Raw genomic sequence first — 25,865 nt, 5'->3', positions numbered from 1 at the left:
TCTAGTATAGATCGTGAATTTGCTCCGAAGTAGGTACGTTTTGGCTGGGGTGTCTTCTGTCGATCTGCTGCTGAATACCCTCATTCCCAGATACTCTAGGGCAGTTACTAACGATTGACCAATACGATCAGGACGATTTGTTAATAGATGATACTGCGGTTGCACGTTCCAGTACATGTTTTCTGTTCTTAGATTTTCATCTTCATCTGATGTATAGATGAAATTGCAGTTGAACTCTTCTGTGAGGATTACATCGCAGGATGGGTGAGCAAGTCTTATGTATGAAATAGTGGAGATTATTAAGGAGTTGAGTGCTTTTTTCTTGTTTGAATTCGGATGAATATAGATGTCAATCAACAAGACTGGGTTTCGTTCATGAGTACTCCATTGGGTAAATTTGATTAGTTGCAGAAAAGGGTTAGGGGATGTTAACTGTTCGGATTTTATATTTAATGCGGTGGAGACATAAACTGCTAGTCCGCCTTTTGGCTGCCTGTACCGCTCATTTTTTTCTACCCCCACACTGTAGTGGATAATACCCTCCAGGGGTAAAGTATCCAATGCCCATGTCTCCTGGAGGGCTATGATATTGTATGTGTCCCAATCCTGTGGCGATAATCCGTTTCCGGGTAGTTTTTTAGCCCCTGCTTCTTCCATGAGAGAAGGTACAGTTCGTTCCTTCTAAACTCCCTTATGTAATGACTGGCTCTTAGGTCATTTTCTTTTGTGCTCATTTAGGGCAGACGGAAGCAAACTCTACTGATTTTTGGCTTATGTCTGTATCAGATCGTCGCTCCTTGTAGGTGTATTTGGGCTTCTTCCTCAGGCATTCTGCAGCACCGGGTATACCAAGGTCTTTTCTGGAATTTCTTTTAGGTGGTGGCTTTGATTGTTGTGATGATTTTGATTTTAAGGGTTGAGGATAACGTGGCTTGGCTTGTTTGGATAGTTTTATGCCCCATTCTTCAAACTGTTGCTTAGAATTCCAAATGAAGAGCACTGTTTCTTTTGATTGCCATGTGGTAAGAGTTTGTTCTGTACATTTGGGGTCTTCTGCTTGAATACATTCCACCGATAAGAGATCTGAGGATTCTATGCGCCTTATCCCTGAGATTTTTGCTGTCAGTCTTAATATTTTCCCCCTGTTAAGAATGTAATGTCCACCCAGCAAATCATATTCTGGTGTTAAAATTATTTGTTGCATGATCTTTTTGTTCGGGGGTGAGGTGGGCCGGTACAGATTAAGATGCCAAGTATTTTCTGGTGAGTTTAGTTTATTGTGAGTTTGCATGATGACCCTGTGACCTGAATGAGGTGTGGGTGTGGTACCGTCTGTTTTCACATTAAGTATCAGCTTACCCTCTTCTGGGGCAGTGTGAGGGAGACCTGCCTGCAGACCCTCATACTAGTCCTATGGTTCTTTTGGTGCCTGACCACTAAGAGCTATTGCCTCTACACTGGTCTTTGGGACTATTACAAACATAATTTGCTGGATGTGTCCCTTATCTGTTGAGTTTTTTAGTGGATATGCTTTGGTCTGGGTTGAATTGGCGGCTTGCTTGTTACTTGGTGTTATGTATTCCTGACCACCAGACCTGTGCCCTAGACCATAGGCACCATTATCCCTGGACAATGGACTTTGCGGGGTTATTCCTTTTGCGTTTATGTGAGCTTTTTAGCTTTTATGCTGGATTTTTCATGATGTCTGTGTTCCACTGTTATTTTCTCCTCTGCCTGATGTATGTCTTATTTCTTTAATCACTGCATTCACCTAATCTTTGGTTACGTCCGCTATCGTACTGTCTAATGCTTCTAAGAACAGGGATAGAGGTCCTGGTGCTTTACTTGAACTTATCTCTTCAAATATGTCTACCTCCTCCACTTCCCCCTTGATTTGGCTCATTCTGACTGATGTTCCTGAACTTGAGGATTTTTTTAGCGTGCCGGCTTCGTCCTTATCCCTGTTTGTACTGAATATTGAGTATATTCTGGTTGATAGCTGGGTTTTCCTAAGTCTGGTTTCGTTGCCTGCTTTTCTCTCATGTTTCTTTGCCTCTTTGTTCAGCAACTCATTTTGGGATAATTTGTACTAGTGTCTTCTGTTGGAAGCTGGTAGAACTCTTTCTGCAATGTCCTTCTTGGTTCCTGTTTGTTTGGGTGTTCACTCACTACCGCTACAGGCTGGCAAAGCTCTTATGAGTTCCATTCCTGGGTTATGTGGAGAAATCCCTTCCTGGGGTGATATGATGCATAGTATTTTTTTTTGCAAGCACTTCACACCGAATGCCATATTTATGGCAGCTTTAGATGACATCAAGTGCAAGTGGCAAACAAAGAATGCCTGCCCCCACTTTCTTTCTTTGAAAAAAACGTAATCAAATAGAACAAACAAAAATTATTTTATGTTTGACCTGGTGTTTTATTTAAACCAGTCTACTTCATTATTTTTTCAATCTTTTGAAGTGAATTTATACAAAAAAGGAGAAAACATTCAATAAATTTCTATTAGATCTGTACAACACTATTTACATGACAACAACCAATTATATATACATTTCAAATATACAATTCATCATACATTCTGCACAAAATAGACAATACAAACAAAACACATAAATTGTTCTTTGATAGATCTAATCTATATCCATAAGCAAAGAGAAAAGAGACAAAGTCAAAAAGGAAGGAGCAACACTTTAGTGAAAAAACAACTTAACAACTGGCTGCAGCCAGTTGCAACGCTTGATGTTACGAATTGCTCCTTCAGATGTGCCGACGCGTTTCTAGTCCAAGGAAACCAGTTCCTGGACTTTCATCAGGGCTCTGTCAATTATCTATATCAAAATGCAGAAAAACAATAAAGTTTTTATTATCTCACTGCATTCCTCTAATTCTGTTCGAATTGCACCACCAATTATTTCTGCACCACAGTACCTGTTAATATCTATACGACTGGCCTCTATCGGTTTCTTCAGGCTCAGGACTAACTCTTCTGTACAAATAATGTACCATATGTTGGGAGAAAAGGACACCACCACCTACGGACAGAGGGGGTAAGGAGGCTTCATTATAATTCTATGTGCCAAGTTTCTTGCACGGTCTTTAAGGGGTAGGAAAATCAATCATATCCTACCTCTCTCGCGGAGGGTTGGATACAGTCAAGGCTGAATGTTCGCTTACACTTTATTGTGTAAAACGGAGTCTGACAAAAGAAAAATAAGTGGCTTCGTTAGGGCCAATTTGTGAGTCTAAGAGTTTCTCTAGGATACATGCCCCTAGTCTCTTTAAATGAACGTACCTTAATCTCAGAAGGACGGGACGTTCCTCGTTCCTAGAAGCTTAGTCATGCATCTTCTTTCGGCGCGCTCCCTGCGCGAACTACGGAAAGCTTGTCGTATCCGCTTATGTCTTATTACGATGTGTGTCTTCAAAGCATTACACCTAAAGATGCAGTAAGATTCAATAACTACTAGTGTACTACGCGCAATGACAAATGCCGTTTAAATCACGGTCACACCGAACCGCGTCAAGTACCGGTTTTCAGCTCCCTCGCCTGGATCGGAATAACTCGATTCTGGTAAACTCTGGGCCATCTTGTTACGCCCATATTAACATAGGCGTAAATCACCCAGGGACTTATGGGACACGTATTTTCCATGAATGAAGAGGCTGTTTCAAATGTAAATATACATCGTGCTTTCTACATACTCGTTTGGTTTCAACCTTGCAGCCATTATTCGGTTCTTTAGCCATCAGGCTGATGATTCGTTATGATACCATGTCTCTCAAATTCCGGAACTGAGACCTCCATTGAGTTTAGCACGGCCAAGATGACATTCCTAGACATCGCAATAATAGCTGTTGAAGGGCAGCTTAAGGCTTCCTTATATAAGAAGGCGACAGACAAAAACACTATTTTACACCATCGAAGTGCCCATCCCAGGAGCCTCAAGACGAATCTGCCATGTGGGCAGTAGCTCCGAATAAGAAGAAATTGCACCGAGCTAAGTGATTTTGATGAATACTCACAAACCTTCTGTGGTGAAATGATACAGAGGGGGTACCCTAAAAAGCTCTTAAAACACTCTAGGAAAAGAGCAAGATTCACGCCCCGCGAGTGCCTATTCGAAAAGAAACCGAAGAAAGAGCTTGAGAAGCTAGTGTGTGTGACCACTTTTGGTCCTGATACACACAAAATTAGACAAGCGGTACTTAAAAATAGGCACCTTCTCGAGGGCCTTGAATGCCCCTTTCCGAGACCGATTTTTGCCTATAAGAAAAATCAAAGTACAGGCCAACAGATTGTCAGAGCTGACATTTCTGTACCCAAGGCAAAAAATGATTTGTTGAGCCAGTGGAAGATGAAGCCACTTGAAGGTCACCACAGGTGTGGTAATTGTGTTTCCTGCTCTAGCACAGTAGAAGGGAATGAATTCCAACATTTGGGCACTAAATGGAAGCATCAGGGATTTACAACCTGTAAGACAAAAAACGTGGTGTATGTGATAATATGCCCGTGCAACAAGATCTATATTGGGAAAACGAACCAACAGGTCAATTTGAGAATTTGTCAGCATAGGTCTCGCATAAAAAAGAAATTGATGTCAGCACCTACGGTCGAGCACTTTTCAGAGAAGGGGCATAGTGAGAATGACTTCAAATGGTCTATTTTATTTACCATTAGCCAGGTGAAATGCCCAATAGATGTAGACAGAGCCCTATTACAAAAAGAGGCATACCTTATTCTTAAATTCAATAGTACAGTAACCGGACTAAACAATCTGTCAGAAATATCAGGTTTGTGAACTTCATGGTACCTACATCAATATCCCTGCTCTGAATGCTAGTGGTCTGGCCTTAGATTAAGATGTAATCATACATACAGCCCCACTTATGATTGCTTCTTGCTATCATAAACTGATACAGCTCTCCCCGCTAGTAGGCATGGCTTGCTTGCTTCAATTATTACCTGTTTCGAGCTTTCTGTCTCAGTTCCGGAATTTGAGAGACATGGTATCATAACGAATCATCAGCCTGATGGCTAAAGAACTGAATAATGGCTGCAAGGTTGAAACCAAACGAGTATGTAGGAAGCACGATGTATATTTACATTTGAAACAGCCTCTTCATTCATGGAAACTACGTGTCCCATAAGTCCCTGGGTGATTTACGCCTATGTTAATATGGGCGTAACAAGATGGCCCAGAGTTTACCAGAATCGAGTTATTCCGATCCAGGCGAGGGAGCTGAAAACAGGTACTTGACGCAGTTCGGTGTGACCGTGATTTAAACGGCATTTGTCATTGCACGTAGTACACTAGTAGTTATTGAATCTTACTGCATCTTTAGGAGTAATGCTTTGAAGACACACATCGTAATAAGACATAAGTGGATACGACAAGCTTTCCGTAGTTCGCGCAGGGAGCGCGCCGAAAGAAGATGCATGACTAAGCGTCTAGGAACGAGGAACGTCCCGTCCTTCTGAGATTAAGGTGCGTTCATTTAAAGAGACTCGGGGCATGTATCCTAGAGAAACTCTTAGACTCACAAATTGGTCCTAACGAAGCCACTTTCTTTTCTTTTGTCAGACTCCGTTTTACACAATTGAGTGTAAGCGAACATTCTGCTTTGACTGTATCCAACCCTCCGTGAGAGAGGTAGGATATGATTGATTTTCCTACCCCTTAAAGACCGTGCAAGAAACTTGGCACATAGAATTATAATGAAGCCTCCTTACCCCCTCTGTTCGTAGGTGGTGGTGTCCTTTTCTCCCAACATATGGTACATTATTTGTACAGAAGAGTTAGTCCTGAGCCTGAAGAAACCGATAGAGGCCAGTCGTATAGATATTAACAGGTACTGTGGTGCAGAAATAATTGGTTTTGCAATTTGAACAGAATTAGAGGAATGCAGTGAGATAATAAAAACGTTATTGTTTTTCTGCATTTTGATATAGATAATTGAGAGAGCCCTGATGAAAGTTCAGGAACTGGTTTCCTTGGACTAGAAACGCGTCGGCACATCTGAAGGAGCAATTCGTAACATCAAGCGTTGCAACTGGCTGCGGCCAGTTGTTAAGTTGTTTTCTCAACTAAAGTGTTGCTCCTTCCATTTTGACTTTGTCTCTTTTCTCTTTGCTTATGGATATAGATTAGATCTAGCAAAGAACAATTTATGTATTTTGTTTGTATTGTCTATTTTGTGCAGAATGTATGATGAATTGTATATTTGAAATGTATATATAATTGGTTGTTGTCATGTAAATAGTGTTGTACAGATCTAATGGAAATTTATTGAATGTGTTCTCCTTTTTTGTATAAATTCACTTCAAAAGATTGAAAAAATAATGACGTAGACTGGTTTAAATAAAACACCAGGTCAAACATAAAAGAATTTTTGTTTGTTCTATTTGATTAAGTTTTTTTTAAAGAAATAAAGTGTGGGCTGGCATTCTTTGTTTGCTACTATAAAATAGGGCCAAGCCTACCCCACTCCTTACATGGGCCTAACTCCTCAGCTTTTCAAAATCAAGTGCAAGTGGACAAACTGGTTGTGAAAAACTGTTGGGAAGGGTTGGGGATACCCACGAATGCTGTTGCGAAAAGGCCCAGTCTACTCCACACTCTAAAGAATTCAACAAAATCAATCTGTCCGTTTTGCATGCCAGTGGGATAGAACCTATTCTGTCTGGGTTCTTCCAATGACGCTAGTATACACACAAGCCAAAACGCGAGCTGTGTGCACTGTTGCACAATGTGTTTGCTCCTCAGAAGGGAGTTTGCTCTATTGACCCAAAGTCATCTCGAGTTAATCCCCCAAATTATGTTCACATATCAAATTATTTATGAGCCATGCTTTTAATTATTTTTGTCTTTCACATAAAGGTTGTCATAATCGCTTTGTATAATGGCCCCAATGCATTTCGATATTGGCCCTTCTGAAGGGGCTTTTAAGTGTGAATTCATCCCCCAAAGTTAATCCCCCATATTATGTTCAATATTAAATTATGATCCAAGCTTTTAATGATTTTTGTCTATCACATAAAGGTTGTCATAATGGCTTTATATAATGGCCCCAATGCATTTCGATGTTGGCCCTTCTGAAGGGGCTCTTAAGTGTGAATTCATCGGTAAGGGGTTGGGCCCACATTTGTGAGAGGGTCACTGAGGGATGAAGGGTGCATCCCTCAGATGAGACGCAGCAAGTCCTGCTCTCCTCGTGTCTTCTGCTGCTCCTGCTCCTTAAGTTGCTGCAGGCCACCTCCCTTTAAACTACAGTTCCTGCCCTTCATCTCGTGCCTCCAGCTTCCCCTGCCTTTTGTGTTTCTTAAGGTCCATGATGGCGCCAGCCCGTCTGCTGGCCTGTTGCACCTTGAACAGCGGTTCTGACCTACATTGCGTGGGAGAGAATGTCCCGCTCCTGACGTCACGGTCCCTGAACGTCATGCACAAATTCACATCTTCAAAATGGCCTTGCACTATCTTGCCTGAGAATGCCTATGTTCCCACCCCTTAAATTTAGTGCTGTGGGCAATCAATATACTGGAAATGTTTTCTTTATTATCAGTTTGATCTGAGATTCTATTAAAAAGTATCTCTGGCTTAAATCGTAGGTGAGAAGCCTGAGTTCAGATGGTGTTTGTTGGGCAACTAACTTGAATGTAGGTACCCAAAAAAAGTTGTTCACCTGGGCCCAGTGTGCTCACTTCTAAGAGTAAAATGTACATAAGTGGAATTAATGTACATTCAGTGATTGCATTCACCTGACGCCCCTTGTCCTTCGTGAAATAATGGCTATTTTTTGGGGGAAATTAAATGTAATCACTTTTCATTGGCTAAGGTGATAGAAACGGGCGAACCACTGTTACATCTCTGTACTATTTTCGGGGTGGCAAGAACAACACCTAGCGATCGGGACACCCAAATTACGTTTTGCTGTCACTCTGGTGAAATGATATAAAATACAGTAGTCAAGTTCATAGATCACTTTTGAAACTTTAATTTGACCTCCTTTTGGATGTTTGTCAACGAGAGCCCCAGTGAGCAAGTCATGCGTACTCTTGATTCCCTCATCGCTTTGAGAGAAGAATTTAAAAGCGGGGAGGGTTCAAATTTCAGGGGAGGATCGATGTTTTTTAAGGAAGGGTTGGTTTTGGCACGTTTTTAAGTGTGTGATATTTTAATGTTACCTGTATGTTTGCACCAGTCATGCTTAAGTCAAGTCATTATACTTTTATTCGACACATGTATCATAAAAAGTACAAACATATAATACACACAAATATAAAAAACAGTTCATTATTTACAAAAATACATATAAGAATTATGTGGAAGAATTGACTTGATAAACATTTTTTAAAATCTTAGTCCTGATGATCCATGCACAAGATAAAAACTTTGCAACTCCACAAATAATAACCATGGAAGTGGTGTTGGAAATAAGAATACGTAAGGCTGATTTGTAATCTCTAACACCAAGATTCTTTAGAGCTGGTTTTAACCATTTCTTCCTAGGTAGAATGTATGCCTTACAGGCAAAGAAAAAATGGCCCAATGATTCTTCGGGATTTGCACACCCTGGACATTTTATATCCTCTTCCCTCTTATTGTTCCATCTAGATGTGAAAGTTTTGAGGGGCAATGTTCCATGTCTAAATTTGAGATATAAGGTCATTTCCCGAGGAGTTTGAATAAAATCCAGGAACAACTCCAGTTTTAAGGTGCATTTATGGGTCAAAAATGTCTCGGTCAAATGGCCCCAGTTTGGGTTTTGTAATGCCCTGGCCTCTATCCAATCCCAATATAATTTTTTCACCACTTGTTTTGGTGGGGGTGATTGGGATTCCCAAGCATCTCTTAAACCCACATTTGCTGCAAGGTGTTTTAGGGCATTTAGCCACTTGATTTTGCCTGAAGTATTTAATTTTAGCATTTCATCTAAAACCGAGGCATAATTAGCTAACTCTGGGGTCCTCCTCAAACGGACCCAGTATAAAAGAGGGCGAAGCTGGAGGATATCCCGAATAGATTTTCTACCTAGGTCTAAAAATAGCGGTTTAAGTGGTGTGGAGGAAGGAAGTGATACCAGGTCCCTCATAAACTTATTCTCTGATCGAACGTGGTCTTTGGTATTCTCATTGCCCCACAGTTCCGAGCCATATACAGCTGAGGCAATAGCTTTACCCTCATAAACAGATAGGGCAGGGGAAACTGGCCTACTCACAGAGAGACGTTGGTTTTTTAAAATAGTGCCGGAAACCCTCTTAAGATTTAAAAGCATTTTATATATATGGGGTTCCCATTTCAAGTGATTATTAATCCTAACACCAAGGTAATCAAACTCTTCGACCACCTCCAAGGGAGATCCATTCAAGGTCAAATGGATATTCCTATATTTCCTCTTGGTGGTCATAAACATTAGTTTAGTTTTAGTTGTGTTTATTGTGAGACCCCGTTCCTGACAAAAAACACTAAACTGATCAAGAAGGGTTTGGAGGCCTGTGGGGGTTTTAGATAAAAGCAGGGTGTCATCGGCAAAGAGGAGCGATGGCATTTTCTCCCCAGCCACAACTGGGGCGTCGGCTGGTATCTCTTGCAGATGTTTCACCACCCCATTTATAAAGAGGGAGAATAAAGTGGGGGCCATCACGCACCCCTGCCGTACCCCTCTATTAACGGGTATACTCTTGGTGAGTTGCCCCTGTGTCCCCCAGCGTATCTTCGCATAAGTACCCTCATGGAGTTTGATGATAAGATTTAGCAAATAGAGTGGGAAACCCATATCCAATAGGACATTCCAGAGTTTAACACGGGGTATTACATCAAAAGCAGTTTTAAGATCAATAAAAGCCAGATAAAGGCTCCCTCTGGTAATTGACACGGTGTAGTAACTTGGGTCCAGACTGAAGGTAGTTTTCAGGTAGATTTATTAGCATATGTTACAAACTGTTACAAATAGGATGAAAGCCCCACCAGGAGCGTCTGGCTAGATGCTCAGCCCAAGACCAACTGTGATGAGTCCAATCATGATATTCTAAATGACATCACATTTACTGAATTCCATTGGTGGAGTCAAGGAAGAGATGTGAGCATACTTACTTAGATATTACATATCCTCCTTTCTCAAAAGAACACAAAGAAAGAAACTTAGATAAGAAAATAATACATCACAGAAAAGCATAAGAGTGAGCAGAATCAGAATAAAAGACGTTCAAAAGAGAAGTAAAGAGAATTGAAGATCCAGCAATAAAAGTAAAGACAATATAAGAGAGATGAGGAAGTAAATTAAATACAAATAGAGATTCGTTATTGAATCCCATAAAAGACATAATACTCATCCTCTTCTCTAAACACAGAAAAAGAAAGAAAAGATAAAGAAAAGGTAGGAAAACCATCAATGGCAGTTCAATTCACACCTACTGGCCAGGTAAGTTAGAAAAGGACAACACAGATCAGGAGAAAACGAATAGACAGTGAAGGAAAAGAATAACATCTCTTAACCCTCACTATCATATAAGAAGAAAATTAATTATAAGAAAAAATTCAAACTGGGCTAAAGTGGAAAACATCAAATAAGTATTAAGAATAAAACGCCCAGAGTAAACTGACCCATGGATTAAAGTAAGAAAAACCATGCACCCACAGAGGGCAAAACAACTAACATGGGCAACCTCCGGAGAGATACTGACATGCGTAAAGTTAGTAATAACTCAAACTCACTCTAAATACCAAGAGGAGAAAAAGAACAAAGACGATAGTGAGAGTAACTTAACTTTATAACATGGATAATATAGTGCACTGAACTAATGGGACGACACCCAACAAATATTCGTAAACTGAAATGCGCAAACAATGTGCACTAACAGACAGGACTATAACTCTGTGAGACACTACGTTTGTGGTACAGATTATGCACCGTGAAAAAGAAGCAGAGAAAACAGTGCACTGAAAAAAAATTTACCTGTAAATTCTGTATACAGAAATAGCATGAGGTAAATATTAATTGGGCTAGAACCCAAAATTGAACGAGTGAAATTCATGACTTCTCTTAAGAAAGAGAAAAATAAATACTGCTCCAAATCTTAAGTTAAGGTATAAATGTAGGTCCAATATTGTACATTGAGGTCAATAAATAACCGAGACAAAGCCTAAATACAATAAACTACCTAGAAAATGACCACTATGTGAAAAAGCATGCTGAAACGACTGAGACCTAAATATTGTGCACTATGAACGAAAGGTAATATGTACTGTATGAGACTAAATTTAATTGTGCACAAATAACTGTAATTGGTAATTGGTGTGCCTATCACTGCGAAGGTTGACAGGCAAAGTGTGAAATTACCTTTATAACATTGAAACAAATGTCTTTCAAAATTATTATATCTTACAGTAGACATCATGTATATGAAATAAATAATACTGTAAATTGAATAAAAACTACTGTAAATAATCAATAACACCAGTCGCCGGTGAGCGACTTCTCACCCGGGGTCACTGCATATTGTTTTCTGCAGACGCCGCCGAGTTTTCGTAGTAATTGTTGAATTATGTTTGAAATTAACCTTGACATTACGTTTATGAGGAAAACATCATCCATGTTGTTGCTCAACTTTTTGATCAAATAGTTCATAAGACAGCACGTAATAAGAGGCAGGTAAAAAGCTATAACTCTAAGATGGCCGCTACGTAGAACGTGATGACTTGAAAGAAGAGTTTTGATCACTAACACTCCGTGAGGGCTCAGTGACGTAATCAGTTACAACTTGAAACTGCAGGAGAAGGATGGCTCCACACGGAAAATACAACCGTCACTTAGCAGATGAAGATAAGGTTAGCGAGAGGTATAATCTCCATAGCGTCCAACTCTCATGGGACCGATGTTATAATATAGAGGAACATTTACTGTCAAGCCGGCATTTGGGGATCGAGTGATAACGAGTGAAATGTACTTCAATCTGGCACCTGAAGATTGGGTGAAAATGTGTGAAATGTACGTACTTAATGTATAGAGTGACCGTGGACACTAAATTGGAAAATCAAACATCACACAGCGTCATACTCCTTTCTTCTGGGGCGATTATTTTCAAAAGACAACATTACCTCACTTGTTTTAAAGTTGCTGAAATTTCGAGTGTTTTGAATACACATCGCACACAAAATAAATTGACGTTTATGTGACCAGTAGATGGCAGTAGCGATTTATCATTCAGTCTCTCATGTAGTTACTAACTTCAAAATTATATAGAAGTTAAACTCGGAAGGTTATTGGAAATTCAGGCAGTCTGTGGATATTTAAACATTAAAAAAATGGAGATACTTGAAGGTTTAAAGAAGCGATGAAAAGTTCCTCTGACTAACTGTCACTGACATAACACGGTAAGATCATGGATTACTTTGCACATAATCTGTCAGAGTTGCTGTCTTTACTGCTAACTTTCAGAGCTGCTGTCTCTTCTGCTTACAGTTAGGTTTTTAGTCAATAAATAGTATTTATTTAACGTATCCACAAACGCTTCCAAATATTCAGAGAGTCAGGGAAGACAGATAATTTAAAATTGCACAGTCACAGATTAATACAGAAATTCCTCCGTTTCAAGATGCTTTTAACACCTAACAGGAGTCTTTTGTTGTTAGTGCTCCGTTTCAAGATGCTTTTAATCCTTTACAGGAGTATTTCGTTGTTTTAAAAGCTTTTGCTAATTTCTTTCAAAGTTTCGAAGTTAATGTAAAAGGATTATTTTACCTTTGACAAAGTCACTGCTGTTGTATGGTTGAAGTGTGTCAAGTTGACAGGAACCAAGTTGAAGTGCGATGAGGGCGACCTGTGCAGAGGTCACTGGTGGGGCTGATTTCTTGACAGTTGGTTCACAGCAGTGTTGATAGGTAAAATCCAGATGTACTTGCTTGTAGAGGTGATTGATGTAGGTTCTTTTAGTATCGTCGCCAAATTAATGTAGTAACTTGGGTCCAGACTGAAGGTAGTTTTCAGGTAGATTTATTAGCATATGTTACAAACTGTTACAAATAGGATGAAAGCCCCACCAGGAGCGTCTGGCTAGATGCTCAGCCCAAGACCAACTGTGATGAGTCCAATCATGATATTCTAAATGACATCACATTTACTGAATTCCATTGGTGGAGTCAAGGAAGAGATGTGAGCATACTTACTTAGATATTACACACGGTTTTCCAAAAAACTGCACAGAATCTAAAAACTTGGTCAATGGCCCCTACATTGCTTCTGAATCCTGCCTGAAAATGGGACAAAATGTTTTCTTCCATAAGCCAACCCTCAATCCTATTTACAATTACCCTACCAACTACTTTTTGGACGACATCAATTAAACTAATTGGTCTGTAATTGGCAGGGTCCTCTCTCTCACCCTTTTTAAAAACAGTGACAACTTCTGCACCCTTCCATGAATCCGGTACTTGCTGGCCCAACTGGATGAGGTTCAAAACATTTACAATAAAATCAGCCCAAACCAGTGGGTTAGACAACAGTAAATCACCCGGAATTCCGTCCGGGCCAGGTGCCTTACCCGATTTTATTTTAAGAATGGCCTCCTGTACCTCACGGGACGTGAAGAATACCTCTGTAATGCCATCTTTCCGATGGACCGAAAGATCGGTGCCAATTATAGTAGATGCTAGATCCACTTCCAAGGAGTCTACGCCATATAATTTCGAGAAGTGGGAATACCACTGGGTCTCAGTAATATGGTTGGAAATAGGCTCAGCGCCTCGTCTGTCAATGACGTTAATCAGTTTCCAAAATGCAGTAGCATTTTTCCCATGCGCCGCTTCCTTTAAAGCCTGCCAGTGATCCTCTTCCCAATCCTTTTTGGCTTTCGCAATACTAATGCGATACTCATTTCTAGCTAGTCTAGCAGCTAAGGCATCCTTATTTTTGATAGCTAATGAAATTGCTTTCCTTTTCCCTCTACAGGAGGCAGTATACCAAGGGTTCCCCTTTTTTGTATACATTTAATCAGATCACCACCCTTGTTTTTTTTAGAAAAAAACATACTGATCTCCCATATCAGGTCTTTATACTTGGTTGCCATCTCCAGCCCCTGAAGCTGAAGTACAGTTTGGTTCGCTGGTGCCAGGGCAGATGAAGCAGCTGAAACTAGAGCCCTAATAATCTCAAGTGTCCCTTCATTACACTGAACCACATTCCACTTAATCCTGCGATTACAGTTAGAGGGGACTAGTTCTTTAGTGATCAGCTCATTTTGAACCTCTTCACCAGTATTGTTTCCCCAAAACATACCCATGCAGAGGGGATTATGATCACTATCAGCCCTCTGGCTGACCTCCATATCAATTAGATTGGCCCATGACCGTACATCCAAAAGGATGTAGTCAATCCGTGATGGGCAGCCTATTCGATTAAAGGTCATAGCGCCCATACGATCAGATGTGGTACGGCCGTTTAGGGCCCATAGGTCGTAAGCGGACACCAGGGCATTCAGCTGAATGGCTCGAGCCGACCACTTCTTAATTGGGGCCAAAGATAGGGATGGAATTACCTGGTTTCCTTGTTTCATAAAAGAGCCCAAAAATTCATCCTCATCGAGAGGCTCAAATGTACAATTAAGGTCACCTCCCACTAATACTGATGATTTGGAAGGGAGAGCTGAGAGTCTACTATCCAGCAACTCCAGTATTGGAGATGATTGGCCCCCTGGGAGCCCCCTAGCATAGATACAAAAAAGTTCAAAAACATTCCTGGCGGACTGCCTTTTAACAGTTAGATGGAGAATATCATTACAGGGGACATAATTAACTGTAACCTCACAATTCAGGTCTAGCCTAATCCAAATAAGTAGACCACCTGATGGGCGCCCTCTCCCAAGCTGTGTTGCAGGGACAAAAAATGTAGAATAACCCTGCTTATATTCTGGCTCTACACACCAGGTTTCCTGGAACATGCAGATATGGAAATCTTCTAAGAAAGTGTTCCATTCCGGATCGGGCAAGTTTTTCTTTAGGCCCGCTATGTTCCAGGACAAGATTTTGACAATGGAAGGGGACAGCCTAGGTGTATCCAGGACGGCATGAGAAGCAACATCCACTGTCAAGGGGTCTGGAATAGCGCTGTCCTGAATGGGTACTTCCTCCCTAGCAGTAACAATAAAACCTCCATCTACAGGAGTAGGTACCCCACTGCCCATGGCAACTTCAGTACTGTGGGGTGATGGTCAGTCCACTTCTTCCAGCCCACTAAATCGATTATAACAGGGGAATAGAGGGTAGTTGAGCTGTGGGCCCCAAACTTCTCCATAGGACTGTGTAGCTCCCTTCCACTGATTCCCCCTCCTCCTATGGACTAGATTCCATCCTTCCTCTACAGGCATTCCCCACTGTTGCTGATTCTGGTATGTACCACCTCTACCTAAACCTTTCCTAACCGGCCTCATCCAACTCCATCTAACGTCCTCCTGCCCCTCTTGCACATAGAAAAAAGACAGGGGTTTAGCTGATACCACTGACTTGCTGTCACAGGGAGGAGAGGAACAAATAAATTCTACAAGTCGCGGGTCCTCAAACGTGATGACGACACAATCACCCTTTATACTTTTCTTTTTCCCACCTACCCGAGGTGCCCGTTCTACCATAAGTATATTCTTATTTAGGCTAGGTGGTGGAGGGTAATTTTTGTCAAGCCAGTGGCATATTTTATTTTTAATCGCCCAGAAGGGCTCAGAGGTGGACATTGGCAGCTCAGGAATCCCTGTCAGAACGACCACATACGGGCATGCATCAGGTGGTAAATTGATGTTACGTCGCGATGTGGTTTTTCTGGGCTGTGGCGGGGCAGTACTGGGGGCTGGGTTGTTAGGGGTCTTTCTGCTCACTGCACTAGGGGCAATTCCATTCGCTGCACTCGAGCATGTAGAAATGGAGGGTTTAATATTATTCACTGTGCATGATACCGGTAGAGGGGAAATAGAGGGGGTGGTTGTAGGAACCGGAATACTCCTCGTAGGTGGATTTAAGTTGGTACTCCTAATATTAACAATCGGTGGAGCAGCCACCGAAATAGGGGGACATGGGGTAGTCAATCTAGGGTCTTGAAGCGCTAGAATGGTAGCTAGTTGTTGTTCGATGTTGGAAAGCCTATTCTCCAGTGGCGAAAGCAGGGATTTTAACAAAGTAGACATAGACTCCATTAAGGAGTCAAGCCCATCCCCTGAGCTGGATAGTGTATCATTAGATCCACTAATGTCCAAAATACTGGCCAGGCTGCTATCATGAGTTATATCGCCTGGGACCCCTAAAGATAATAAATGGGGAGTGGAATCTAAAGGATCAGACTCTCTATGATCAGTGGGGGCCTGAAGAGTCCCATCATTTACTAACGCCATACCTGTAGTCTCCCCCCTAGGATTAGAATCCATAGATCCTTCTGAGAATATAGCGGGATTGTCTGTTAGAGGATTTGTTGAGTTCAAAATATTTAAAGTTGCCATAGTAATGTCTGGCCCACCCGTCTTCGAAGAAGCTGTATCGTCGTGATTAATTATTACGACTGGTTGGGGGATGTTAGAAGGTGGTATGCTAGTAACGGGGGCATTGCTGGAAATTAGTAATTGGCAACTAGCAGGAGTAGGGTCAATAATGGGCAACCCAGCAGGAGCAGCAACAAGGGTGATCAAACTTTGCGATGGGGAGTGTATCATGGCAATATTGCCCAATGAAGACCTTTTTGCGTGAGCAAGGTCCAATGAAACCCTCCTTTCCATTAAAGAGATACCCTGGTCTATCAGAGAGTTTGTTCGAGAAATAAAATTATCTAGTGTACCAATAACTTTTTTGGTTTTGTCGTTTCCCGCTCTCTGACTCCTAGTTTTGCGAGTGGACATCTCTAACAGCGTAGAAAAAGCAAAGAACAATAAGAATATCACAACAAGTGACCCACAGGTTACAATGAGCACAGAGGAAACAGATTGGCTATACAAAGAAAAATAACCCCAGAAGCGTCAATCCAAAAGGTGAGGGTAAGAGGTAAAATTAGGGTGCGCCCAGACCAGACACTGCAGACCACGGAGGGCCACAGAGGGCCCGCCCTTTGCCCGGGCTTAGCCCCGGGCGCTCCCGCGCGCTCCCGCGCAGCGAGGGACTCACCAATATATAGTCATAAATCAATAGGGCGTGGTGGGGCGGGGCGGTCAGGGAGAGCGTGGCCAGGTGTCTCGGCCAGAGACACCGGGACTCCTGGGAAAGCGAGTCCCGGGTCGCGCTCGCAGCCCTGCCGCCTCACAGCCTCACAGGATCCCACAGGAGCAGATGGGTGCAGGGAACACCAAAGAGTCAGGCAGGTCAGTTCACAAACGAAGCGGGACCCGCGGAGCGGGTACCGCAAGGTGTGGGTCGGTGAGCCTGGGGCAAGTAGCAGCGCCGGATTCAAATCCCAGTTTCAGCAAAGGAGTGTCCCACAGCAAGGAGTTCCTTCCCTCCTTTTCACTTGGAGCAGCTGGGGCGGGGCGGTCAGGGAGAGCGTGGCCAGGTGTCTCGGCCAGAGACACCGGGACTCCTGGGAAAGCGAGTCCCGGGTCGCGCTCGCAGCCCTGCCGCCTCACAGCCTCACAGGATCCCACAGGAGCAGATGGGTGCAGGGAACACCAAAGAGTCAGGCAGGTCAGTTCACAAACGAAGCGGGACCCGCGGAGCGGGTACCGCAAGGTGTGGGTCGGTGAGCCTGGGGCAAGTAGCAGCGCCGGATTCAAATCCCAGTTTCAGCAAAGGAGTGTCATGCTTAAGATATGAGTTAGCAGGTTATACATACACTTGATAATATGACCAATTTTGGGGACCCCCGAAGGAAAGTGGATTATGACTGTCTCTTATGAGTGTGACATTTTAACACCACCTGTTTCTGCTTTTTTGAACTACACGTGACTGCATATTATTGAAATATTCATTATTTATTTATTTATTTATTTACTGGCATTTGTAGAGCGCAACCAAATACCCGTGGGTGTCTCGGCGCTAGACTGCAGTAGTGTCTATCCTTAGAAGTAGGTACGGTGGGCTGAGTATATGAGTTACTGGTCAAATAACCACGTTTTTAGTTGTCTCCTGAACTGTAGGAGTGTTGAGCTGGATTTAACGTAGTAAGGTAGGGAATTCCAGATCTTAGAGGCTGCAGCAAGAAAGCGACGGTCGCCCCAAGTAGCTGTTCTGCTGCGTGGAGTGATTAGTTGATTAAGTGTAGAGGAGCGGAGTGTTCTGACTGGATTGTAGGGTTTTAATTGATCTTTAAGGAAGCGAGGCCCCTGGCCCTGCATTACTTTGTAAACTATACACATGGCTTTACACTTTATCCTGTTTTGGATAGAAAGCCAGTGATAGGTTCTCAGAGTGTCTGAGATGGGGGCGAATTTGGGTTTTTTGGATAGCAGGCGTGCAGCCGCGTTTTGTACAGTCTGAAGTTTTTTTGTGACTCTTTTTTGTGCATTTAGAAGGAGGCCGTTGCAATAGTCTAGGGAGGTAAAAACCAATGATGTAACCAGGGTCTTGGCAGCCGCATCAGGTAGAAAAGGCAGGATTTTCCTAATCATCCTAAGTTTGAAATGGGCCGTGGAAGCTACCTTATTGGCATGGGTCATAAAGTTGAGTTGGTCATCAAACATGACTCCCAGATTTCTGACCTTGGAGGAGGGACAAGGTGGGGCGCCAAAAGTTGATGGCCACCAGGCTGTGGGCCAAGATGGTGAGAGCTTGCCAAAGATGACCACCTCCGTTTTGTCGGAGTTTAGCTTTAGGCAGTTACCTGCCATCCATTCACCTATCGCCGTCATGCCAGCTTGGAACCGTTCGGCCACCTCCTGACCATCACCCTTGATGGCCAGCACCAGCTGCGTGTCGTCGGCGTATGAGGTTAGGCTCATCCCATGTGCTTTGATGACACTAGCAAGGTCCGACACGTAGATGTTGAAAAGTGTCGGACTTAGGGATGAGCCTTGAGGAACCCCACACGGTAACGACCGGCTGGCAGATTGGAATGGGCCTAATGTGACCGCCTGGGATCTGTTAGCCAAGAAGGAGATCAGTAGATTTTTCGCAGTGGACTGGATGCCCATTTTTTCGACACGGTTGACCAAGGTCTTGTGGTCAACCGTGTCGAATGCTGCAGAAAGATCTAGGAGCACCAGCAGGGCTGTCCCTCCCTGGTCCCGGATGGTTCTAATATCATCCGCTGCCTTAATGAGAGCGGTTTCCGTCCCGTGATATTTGCGGAACCCAAACTGGGTGTCATCAAGCAGGTTATTTCTCTCTATGTGGTCAGTTAGCTGTTGGTTCATAGCTTTCTCCGTGATTTTAGCTAAAAAAGGGAGACTTGCTATAGGCCGATAATTTTTCAGCTCTTGTCTGTCTAGATTGACTTTTTTTAGTAAGGGCTTAATCAGTGTATTTTTCAGGGCATCCGGGTAAAACCCCGAGCTCAGTATTGAGTTGCAGACATGGGTGATGACAGGAATAATGGTATCTGAGACCGAGGTTAGCACAGAAGTGGGGCAAGGGTCCAAAGCTGATCCAGATTTAACTGTATTCAGTATGGTCCTAGTTTGATCGGTGGTTAGGGGAGTAAAGCTCGTCAGGGGATTGCTCAGGGTGGTCAGAGGAAGGGGGGTGAGGGTAGTGCTTGATTCAGAAGTGAACGCTTGGTATATATTATTTACCTTCACAAAGAAAAACTCAGATAAAGCATCGCATAATGATTGCGAGGGTGAAGGTGTTAAATCTGGTGTGTTACCTGATAATGTTTTAGCTATATTGTATAGCTGTTTACTGGAGTTTTTTGCTAGTTCTATATGTTTAGAGAAGAAGAGCTTTTTTGCTGCTGTTATCATGGATTTATAAGTGGCTAGGGCCTCTTTGTATTTATCCTTACTTTCGCTATCATAATCTCGTCGCCAATGCCTTTCCTTGTTCCTTGTTAGTTGTTTTTGTGTTTTTAATTCTTTAGTGTACCATTGGGCAGACGGAGTACTCCTGTTTCTCGAATGGGATTTAGTTGGTACTAATTGCGAAGTGGCGACACTCAGCCATTCATGGAATTGATGTGTGGCAACACTAGGATCGTTGGATAGGTCCGGTTTGAGTTTAGTTAATAGTATGTTTAAGCTATCGTAATTTAAATCCTTCCAAGCTTTGAAAGGACCAGTCTTAAGATGAGGGATCTTTTTACTCAGCGAGTCTTTGGTGGTCATGCTAAAGAATATGGCCGAGTGGTCTGTCCATGTCATCGGGAGAATGTCGGTCACATGTAGATTTTCGATGTTAGTGAATATGCCATCTAACGTATGTCCTGCTTGATGGGTAGGGGCGTCAACCAATTGCCTGAGACCAATTAATTCTAGGTCTGACGTGAGGGAGATAGTATCATTATCATAGTTTTGTTCGAGGTAGAAATTAAAATCGCCCATAACCGTGATGGACTCATCTGTGGCTATAGATTCAGTTATCATCCCCAGGTTGGTCAGGAACGCAGCTCTGGACCCCGGAGGTCGGTATAAGAGCACTCCCTTAAAACTGAAGGAAGGAGAGAATTTTATAATAAAATGTAGGGCTTCACATGACAAAGCTGGGATGGGGGAGGTACGAATTTCAAAATGATTTTTAATTATAATGGCCAGACCTCCACCTCTGTTTTTCACCCTGTCCTGCCTATGGACAATGTAACCAGGTGGAACTGCCGTGACCAGGTCTGGGGCAGATGCCTCATCGGTCCATGTTTCAGTTACGTACAGTGCATCAAGATTGTGATCAGTGATAAGGTCGGCGATCTCTTGGCGGTGTTTAGGCAAGGATCGCGCATTGATGAGGGCCATGGTAATATGATTCTCCTTAATGCGCTTAGTGGCAGGAGTAGTAATGGTACTGTTAGTTAAGTGGATGAGGGTATTGCAATGGGAACAGTTAAGGTTGGTACCTGTGGGCATGAGTGCCGGGTCAATGATGGAGCAGCGGGAGGCGGGCTTAGGGCGGAGTTGCAGCAAGGAGCTCCGCTGATAAGGTAAGGGACAGGCAGGGGTCGTGGCCCTGGGCCCGGTCCCGGCGCGGACGGGCGCAGACGGGCTTACCTCTGGCGCGCCTCCGGCGCGCCCGCTGCGCTCGTCCGCTGCGCGGACGGGAAGCCTTCTTCTTATATCCGGTGTGAGGAGGGTGGGAAGCGTCCTGCATCTCGAGCGCCACCCCTCCCTCACCCAAGATGGCCGAACCCTTCTCTCCAGGCGCCCCGGATACAAATGCGCTCTGGGAGTCGGTTCGAGTGGCCAGGGATCCGAGAAGTTTTTAGTCAACTACCAAATTAAATCCCTATATTGCAAGAGGTATTTGAACGTGTGCAGCAAGTTTTTTAAAATCAAATTCACAACACAGTAAAATTACACATTCACTCTGGGCCAGTTTTAGAGTTGTTGAGTTTTGACAAGCAAGTCTAGAGTTTAGAGTTGTTGAGTTTTGACAAGCAAGTCTATCAGTTTGTGATAGAACACTGGTTGTACTGCAAGGAGAAATTATACAGGTCTTAATACTCCAATGTGGGGCACTGAAGTGCTTGCCTACGTGTAGCACACTACACTGTGTACATCAGGCTGAAAGGGTGTTGTTGCCTTTGTTTTGATATGGGGAGTGTTTCTATGTCGTGCATGATGACCAGTGATCTGCAGTTATTTTGTTATAGCACACAGCATTTAGCAGTGTAGTGGTTTAAGAGGTGTGAGAGATAGGTGTGCATTTTATGGTTTTTAGAAATATGGCATCTTTGATCAGCTCGCAGGGCCCATTATGGTATTTCTTATGAACCAAGGGTCTTATTGCTGGTGCGTCACTTTTATTAACGCACCAGCAGCGCAATGGGCATCCCCATATTTACAAGGTCATGTAGAGTCACCCTGCATGACTTTTTATGGCCTTGTAAATATATTTCCCTTTCACACATAACTCTGCGTGAAAGGTTGTCCCGTGGTGTTGCTGTGGGTGTGCCCACGCAACATCCATGGATGTGACACATTTCCAGATTTCAGTAGAGTAGTTATAACCTGCAAACCTAAAGTATACACTTCTATCTTATTTAGTAATTTAAACAATTTTCTCAATGGTGCCACCTCGTTACCCGACCAGCTCCTGTCAGGTACAACAAATCGAAATAACATGGGAACATGAACTGTCACATGAATACAAGGTGCAGTTTTCACCAGCCAGTTCATGTTCTCATGTTATTTTGACAGTTCCAGATTTACAACAGTTCATGTTCTCATGTTATTTTGACAGTTCCGGATTTACAACAGTTCATGTTCTCATGTTATTTTGACAGTTCCAGATTTATGACAGTTCATGTTCTCATGTTATTTTGACAGTTCCGGATTTACAACAGTTCATGTTCTCATGTTATTTTGACAGTTCCGGATTTACAACAGTTCATGTTCTCATGTTATTTTGACAGTTCCGGATTTACAACAGTTCATGTTCTCATGTTATTTTGACAGTTCCGGATTTACAACAGTTCATGTTCTCATGTTATTTTGACAGTTCCGGATTTACAACAGTTCATGTTCTCATGTTATTTTGACAGTTCCGGATTTACAACAGTCCATGTTCTCATGTTATTTTGACAGTTCCAGATTTACAACAGTCCATGTTCTCATGTTATTTTGACAGTTCCGGATTTACAACAGTTCATGTTCTCATGTTATTTTGACAGTTCCAGATTTACAACTTTTGTAAACCTGGGAATGCATCAGAATCCTATGCCTACATGTGGTGTCTGTGCGTCATTTCCCAGTGCACTTACTTTTAAGAAAGATGTTAGAATCTTACTTTGTACTTGTCAATGTATTCCATGTAATACACCTCACTATGCCTCCCTAGGGGAGGCATGAAGAGAATCAACGAGGAGAAAAACTTTTTATTTCTCCTCGTTTTCACCTCTTTCTGTGTTTGCTGCATTGGGCAGCACGCATGGACAGTGGAAAATGACTTTAATTATTGTTTTTGTAAAGGAAGGTGTCCCTTCCTACACAAAAACAATCATCCCCTCAGCTGGCCTATTTTGACGCACAGCAACGCAGCAGGAAGGTTCGCTGCGCTGCCGTGCGTCAAAATATTGTAAATGAGGCCCTAAATCTGCTAAACTGGTTACCGCCCAAGATTATGTATTCTCAGAATTTTGTTTATGTTTATGGTTCAGAGCAGGCAGAGGTTGGAGGGAGAGATCATCAGGAGATCTGTGGCTTATGAATTTGAACTACAGGCGCTGCATCAGGAATATTTATCTATACTAACATTTCACTACCATAATAAGGGAGTATTAGTAAAATTATAAAGATAAGATAGTCCTTTCTATTTGTATTAAATATGTTGCAATATTCCCTGAACATTCCTATTTTAGGTGTTTTGAGGTGAATTCACGTAAGCATGTAAGTATAGTTAGACTTTCTGGTGGCGATAAGCCCTTCACCTTATTTACAAGGCGGCATTAAGCCACTTAACTTGGCTTAACTCCGCCTTGTGAATAAGGCCCTTTTTCATGCAGCACTTAATGTGAAAGGGAGGGGCAATAGATGTTGCGTTGGGTGTTCCGCTGCAACACCCACTGCTTTTTGATGGTGCCCCCTATTTAAAAGGGTGGCTTAAATTTGGGCCAGCACCAGAAATAAAACCAGAGGCCACCTGGTCTTAACCTGGCAAAATGAAGAGAAATTATTTATTTCTCCTCGTTTTTGCTGTTTCTATGTGTGCTGCACACATAGAAACAGAAAATCACCACTAGTGATTGTTCATGTGCAGGAAGATGTGCCTTCTTGCACATAAACAATAATTAAAAAATGACGAGTTGCAACTTCTATGTTTGCTGCATGAAGCAGCTCACATAGAAGTTACAAATCGCCATTACTGGTTGTTTATTCCTGCACATAAACAATAATTCCCGCAACACAGGCACCCTTGCACGATACTACAAGGGGGCCTGAATTTGGTCGCTAGGCAGCTAAATTTAGTACCAGCGCTAGAGGAAATGCAGGGGTGCACCGCATTCTTGTAAAATACGGCACATTCCTGCATTTGGAAACTGTCAGAGCGCAGCGATAGCAATCTTGGCTTAACGCCATGCTCCAACAATTTCCTTGTAAATATGCCCTTAGGTTTTTTATCTATCCAATTCACTTGCCAGTGATAGTCCCTTGTCTCCTGCTAACAGAGAAACGCATTCCAGATGAAAAAATAGAAAGATTGCCTGATTATATAAAATGCTTTTTTTTGGCTTTCAGTAGTTTTGCTCTGCCTTTACATGATAAAAGAAACCTGTTTTAAACTGGATAGTGGTCTATGTGATTTGTCACCTTTCAGTTTTGTTAAACAATGGGGAGTGACCTGTTCACAATCCACGATTATGTGGCTTAGGTCAATGCTACCTACGCCTTCTAATGAGCCAATGACGTTTATGCAAAGTGATATTGACTATGTTTCCAAATAAAGGCACATTGGTATTGTAAAGTCAGTTTGTCATACTATTATTGGTAATTTCAAACTTCTTCATTGGTAAATTCCAGGACAAAAATGAGGTGGCTACTATCCATTAGCTAATTGAATGCTTTTTGTTTTCTAGATTTTTATATGAATATTCAAGTAACTATGCACAGACCCCATTTCTGGTGATGATAAATTCTACAGAGAGTTTCATCAAAATGGCCGCAGCATGCTGTTCTTCAAAGAAGCCAATGGGGTGCTTTGCTAAGCAGGTATGGCCTTGGTTTACATTTTCCTTGAATCTTTAACTGTGCTATCTGTTTCATTGTATTAATCTAACAATATATTATCCCTTGAGCTTGCTATGGACAAATCAGAGGCCTCACTTTTTAGCTCTCGCCTCCGTGAGCATGTACTAGCACATGCGCTCTCACTTGCAAGTTGAGTAATGGGCTTGGCGCTTGACCAATGCTTACAATTCATTGGTTTCGTTGTCACTCTTCTGTCTCGTAATTGGTCAGCGCATGCCAAGCATCACTTCCGTTCCTTTCTGTGACGCATGGACCAACCACAGATTGATTCAACTTAATCATTGTCTGTCTATTGCCCACACCCTAATGGAGGTACTAATTCTTCTTCCCCTCCCACCCACGCACGCTGCATGTTGCTAACCGCCATACCCTTACCCACTTCCCTGCTTGTCTACCATGCCAGAAAAAAATGCTATGAAGCAGTGCCAAGCAGCCTTTTAAAAAATTTAAAATGTTATTGCTTCCACTTCTTAGAGCGTGTATTTTTCTAGTTGTTGTGATTGCTGGCGTCAGGTGTTTGTTGGGCGTCATTGCAGCTCTAAATTACTTTTCTCTACCATCCCCAGAGCTCACACGTGCCCAAGCACAATGAGTGAGTAGTTCCGGCAGTCCAGATTTATTCTCTGTATTCTGAGGGCTGTAATCCCGATTTTATGGTGGGATCATCAAATAAACTACAAATCCCAGATTACAAAGAAAAAAAAATAACTGGGTGAGATACTATTGCATGAAATTAAGTAAAATTAATACCCCTGACCTCAATCCCCACCCCAATTGTTACTCCTGCCAGCCCTCCTGTTCTGTACACCCTGCAGCAGAGTAAGCCAACCATTCCTGGTCCTAGATCCCAGCCCACGCGTTCTGGTTTGGCTGCCAGCACCCCCTCCGACCAACCTTGATACCTCTGGTTCTGATACAAGGACTCCACCCCCCTCCTCCCCCCACTCAATCTCTGGTCACACCTGAGATTGGAACTTTCCTCAGAGAACAAGCATTGCTGTGCAGCATGCCTGAAAGTTAGAGCAAATGGGCAGATGTACGACCTTTGTTTGCGGCCGCAAACCGGAGAACCTCC

The 25,865-nt window shown here is 42.7% G+C and overlaps 1 protein-coding gene across 3 annotated transcripts in view; it reads left to right on the top strand.

Annotated features, from left to right (window-relative positions):
* GC (GC vitamin D binding protein) overlaps window positions 1-25,865 on the top strand; it is a 245,740-nt gene that overhangs the window by 50,146 nt on the left and 169,729 nt on the right. For all 3 annotated transcript variants that reach the window (XM_078676420.1, XM_078676418.1, XM_078676417.1), the window contains exon 5: window positions 24,619-24,751. In XM_078676420.1, the coding sequence (XP_078532546.1) occupies window positions 24,619-24,751 (133 nt within the window). The remainder of the gene's footprint in view (window positions 1-24,618; window positions 24,752-25,865) is intronic.

This window comes from Lissotriton helveticus, chromosome 2_1 (assembly GCF_964261635.1).
Source record: "Lissotriton helveticus chromosome 2_1, aLisHel1.1, whole genome shotgun sequence".
Taxonomy (NCBI): domain Eukaryota; kingdom Metazoa; phylum Chordata; class Amphibia; order Caudata; family Salamandridae; genus Lissotriton; species Lissotriton helveticus.
This window is presented reverse-complemented; position numbering and strand designations above follow the sequence as displayed.